This window comes from Trachymyrmex cornetzi, unplaced genomic scaffold, assembly GCF_001594075.2.
Source record: "Trachymyrmex cornetzi isolate Tcor2-1 unplaced genomic scaffold, Tcor1.1 scaffold1540, whole genome shotgun sequence".
In the NCBI taxonomy this organism is placed as follows: Eukaryota; Metazoa; Arthropoda; class Insecta; order Hymenoptera; family Formicidae; genus Trachymyrmex; species Trachymyrmex cornetzi.
In genome coordinates, this window is record NW_017296136.1 from 13,450 (window position 1) to 18,100 (window position 4,651).

General features: G+C 42.9%; 1 protein-coding gene across 1 annotated transcript in view; it reads right to left on the reverse strand.

The window, feature by feature from the left end:
* The window catches only part of LOC108758207 (uncharacterized), a gene marked incomplete at its 3' end in the record, with an annotated part of 1,768 nt that extends 934 nt beyond the window's left edge, over positions 1-834 (reverse strand). The window contains exon 1 of the mRNA XM_018503020.1: positions 30-834. Within this exon, the coding sequence (XP_018358522.1) occupies positions 30-834 (805 nt within the window). The remainder of the gene's footprint in view (positions 1-29) is intronic.
* Positions 835-4,651: the final 3,817 nt, after the last annotated feature.

Below are 4,651 nucleotides of genomic sequence, written 5' to 3' on the forward strand. Positions count from 1 at the left end.
CCCCACGCCGCCTGGCTGGAATGGCGTACCCTCCTCGTCAGATGATGACAATAATATATAGTTCTTTATGTTACGAGAAGGGTGTGGGGAGACGCGCTCCCGTCTTGCAGTGTCGTCGCACTTCTCAACCGGCACGCTCGTTGCCCGCCGAATCCTGGATGAAACTGGAAGATCTTTATTGACGGGCAACTTCTTCAGTGCTCCCTCTCCGCATTTTATTTTCTCCACGGATGGTCGTGAACCCCCCGCCACCGGTGATGTCCTCTGCGGGGGTTGAGAGGGAGCGCGTGCCAATTTGGCAGCGTTCTGCACGCCTGTCTTGGAAATGGATTTGACAGGCAACTTCATTATTTTTACCGACATCACACGTGGTTTACTCACCGTGGCGGTCCTCGGCGACTTCCTCATTGCGGCGGCCTCGCCGGATCTCCTGGCCTCTCTGGTTGTTGTGGTAGGCGCAGCGGTCTTCGCGACAGTCTTACTGCGGGCTGTGGTGGAAAATGTTGTACTCCTGGTTGATGGGCCCGCAGTGACTGCCGCGTATGAGGGGGATCTACTAGTCGGTGTTGTTGACGTCCTTCCTTGGGCCCTTGCCTCATTGGCTGCTTGCGATGGCGAAGGGGCGGCTGTGAATGGAAGCGTGAGTCGCCGCGAACCCGATGTCGCGGCCCGGCGCTTATCAGGTCCTTCAACCGTCTCCGCCAATCGTGAGGTCGCTTTAGCCGCGCCACTAGTTCTTAATTTGCCCACACTATTGCACTCACCGAGGCTGCCGCGAGTGCTTTGGCCTGCCGCTGAAGCCGGGAGCGAGGTCCCGACTTCATGGCCCGACATTGTAATTATTAAAAATTAAAGCGAAGAACAATACGGGAATTATAAGTTTATTTTGCGAAGTTAAGTTGATCTTATTAAATGTTAAACAAATCGCTACGAGCGGGACGATACGTCCAAAAAAAATTCATTAACGCGAACGTTACATAGGGAGGATCCCGTTTGCCTACAGTTCTGATTGTACACACCACTCATATCAACTGGTGCCTAGTAATTTTTTACTGTTTTGCCAATGAGATTATTTTATTTTTAAATTGGCGAATCAGCGACACATGTGTGCAATATGCGATGTGTGCAATCGGAGCCCTCCCGTTACATACGGGCTCACAAATAAATATATCGAGTTAAGTACACATAAGTACAGGCGAATTTCGCAATCATTGCATTATTAGTTCATAGATTGGCGACAAACAGAAACTCAAAGTGAAATTATTTTGCTATTGATCAGCAAGATTCGAATAATAGTTTATTTTAGGTAATAAGTTCGCAAAATTATTATGTTTATTAGCAAAGCCGAACAAGAGGTCATTTTAACAAATATCTAAAAAAAAGGCTTGAAGGAATCTATCAATAATAATAATAATAAGCAAGCCCTCAAAGCCAAACATCAGTTAATCGGATGTACAATTTATTTTCGTGTAATTAAACAAGTCATATCAAAAATTAATTAAATATATGTTTCGACCCCTATTTTTGGGTCCTTATCAATATAATATAACCTAAATCCGCTTACATACTATACGCAAATTCCAAGAAGCGACAGCTCATTCTTCTTTATCCAATTACCAAATTAGATAAAAAGAGAACGGAATCCAATACATTATGTCAAAAGGGTAGAACACATTGCTCATCGAAATGTCAAATATTATAAAGTCTTATATTCAAAACCAACATCGAGATCTTGTGGTGTCGACAGTCAGAGACGAAAATGCTCATTTTAGTTAATAGCGCGCTAGGATGAAGGATTGAATCACGTTTCTTTTGTTTAAAGAGCTAGCGCCGCAATTAACGTTATAAAAAACCTCATAGAGAAATAGCGCAGAGAAAAACCCTAGAAATTGGAGCGTCGGATACGTCTAGGGGAACTTGAAGGTAAAAAATTGTTGGAAAATCGCGTTTACCAAGACCGCGAAGAGAAATCGCGAAACAGGAAACATAGCATCGCTAACTAAACGTAACAGGGGACGTTAACATTTCGCAAGCTTAAGTCTTATACCGGGTGTCCAAATAACCCAGTGATCAACACGGGAAAAAGGAAAAAGGTACAGCGAAGACGCAATGATGTAGAGAAAGCAAGACCAAATAAGACGCGACAACGATAAATATGAATTATATACCGTGTGACGGCGAAAACCGGATTTCTTGCATTCAAAGCCTGAAATAGGGGAAACAGCAAACGTCAAGTAAAGCAACGCGGAGAGCCATAAAACGTGACGTTTCGCGTAACCGCGTAATATAACGGGTGTCCGAGAAACCCAGTTGCCACGAGCGGAATTTGTAATTCGTAAAATCCGAGAACGTCAAGCGTTTCAGGACTAAAAATAAGGAAAAATAGCGTTTGCAATAAATTCATAATGCAACGGGTGTCCGAGAAACACAGTTGTCGATAAGAGAAAATAGAGATAGCGAATAAAAGGAAACGTCAGAACTCGCGTGAAACAGTGCGATAGAATAATTATAAACTAGATTGATCTCATTGTGAGCAATACTTATCTGAAGGCCGGAGAACCGAAGGGACTTTATCCATGTTGTAATGTACCTGAAACGAAAAGAAAAACAATGTAATTAGTTTAAGTTTATATACTTACCTGTAAGCCGGGAGGCCAAAGAGATCCTATCGTTGACGACCGCTGTTCACGCGAGGTACCTAAAATAAAAGAAAATTCATGTAATGGAATCCGATTTATCATGTATGCGGAATAGTGTAAGTGGAGACTAATAGCGTTTTCGATTGGGGTGCACTGGCTGCACTCAAAGTCAAGAGCGTGTTCGATTGGCAGTGCCAATGCGCACTTGGCTAGTGTCACGTGTTCATTTGATCGCATGACACTCGCGTAGTGCGCACTCAGTGCGCACTAAGTGGCACGAGATATTTTGACGGTGCCAGTTCAGTGCACGTTTTATCACAGTTAAGGATATACATAGGGACAAGCAAATCTGCGCAGTTGAATTGAAAACGGGGTCTTGTCTCTACTCTTAATATCTTTTACTGTGGTTTTGTAACATTTTGTTGAACATTGCTTCAAAGTGAACAAAAATGAGTTTCAGCTTCAGCGCTGAAAATCTTGGCGTATTCTTTTGAACTTGCACTATTCAGTGCAACCCATGGAACTCGTCCAGTGTTGGTATGAACTGAGTGCGCACTGGTGCGCACTAACTTTTGCCCAATCGAAAATGCTATAAGAGTAGCGAGAGCGAGGGAGGCGCTAAGATCGAAGATCGTAGAAGGGATAGCGCGGAGTATATAGGCGCGTGCGAAGCCAGAAGCGAGGAGAGTAGTACCTTAACCACCTACTCGCGTGGAGCAGTGCGATAGAATACTCGCTCGCGCGGAGCACATAGTGTAACACTTACAAGTAAACCTACCTTTGTGTGACTCGCCGATTTCATTGAAACTTTGCACACTTGTAGAGTAGGCAAAAATAATAGGTACGTATTTTTTTTTATCGGCAATGGTCAACATTAAAAGGTTGAAATTGATCCCCAAAGTTGAGGGTATTAGGGCATCGTCATGATGCTTCACATAAAAATAATGTACCGATCAACACGAAACTATTACAAAATGTTTTTTATGTTAGATAGTAAAGTTTACATGTCCGACTTTCCATGCACCCTTGTTGCGGGAGATAAACCACCCATGCATGGAAAGTCGGACATGTAAACTTTACTATCTAACATAAAAAAATTTCACCCCTTTAATGTTGACCATTGCCGATAAAAAAAAATACGTACCTATTATTTTTGCCTACTCTACAAGTGTACAAAGTTTCAATGAAATCGGCGAGTCACACAAAGGTAGGTTTACTTGTCAGTTGCTTAACAAAGTGGGAGACTCACTCCAATGTGTTCAAATTTACACAATGTACCAAAGTGACCAAATATATATATATATATTGTGATACTTGTAAACTGAGAATTATCAATTGCGATAACCCATCTTTGTGCGATCCAAGCCATATGCGACAGAGGATTAATCTTCTCCTTTGGAGGTCAAAAGGAGTGGCGACCGGATAGAGGACGAAAAACTGGACCGAATTACATGCAGGAGACTGTCGTTCGGCTACACCGCATCCACCACGAGAGACACATGACACTTGGTGAAATGGGTCTTAACATCTTTATACGGATTATTTTCCTTTAGGTTTATAATTACATTTAGAGAACATCTATAGCTTATTGTGTCTCCCGGGTGATACTTTTTAAGATGTTTGGATAGATACGGTGTAGCCGAATCACAGTATTCTGCATGCAATTCCGTCCATAATCGTTGTCCTCTATACGGTCGCTACTCCTTTTCACCTCCCAAGGAGAAGGTTATTCCGCCATCACTTATGTATAGCCTATCATACAAGGATGAGTACTCGGCAGTGATAATACGTGTGTTTCAAATTTCACAGTATAAACATATATTTACTCTTTCAAATACATGGTGTAAAATGAACACATTGGAGTAAGTCTCCCACTTCAACAAGCCACTGAGTATAATACTATGTGCTCGGCGTGAGCATCGCTCCACGCGAGTGGGTGGTTCAGAACGCTTCGAGGTTTTAACCTACTCTCGCGAATTCAGGTAGACTATCTCGCTGCTTCTCGCTGCGCC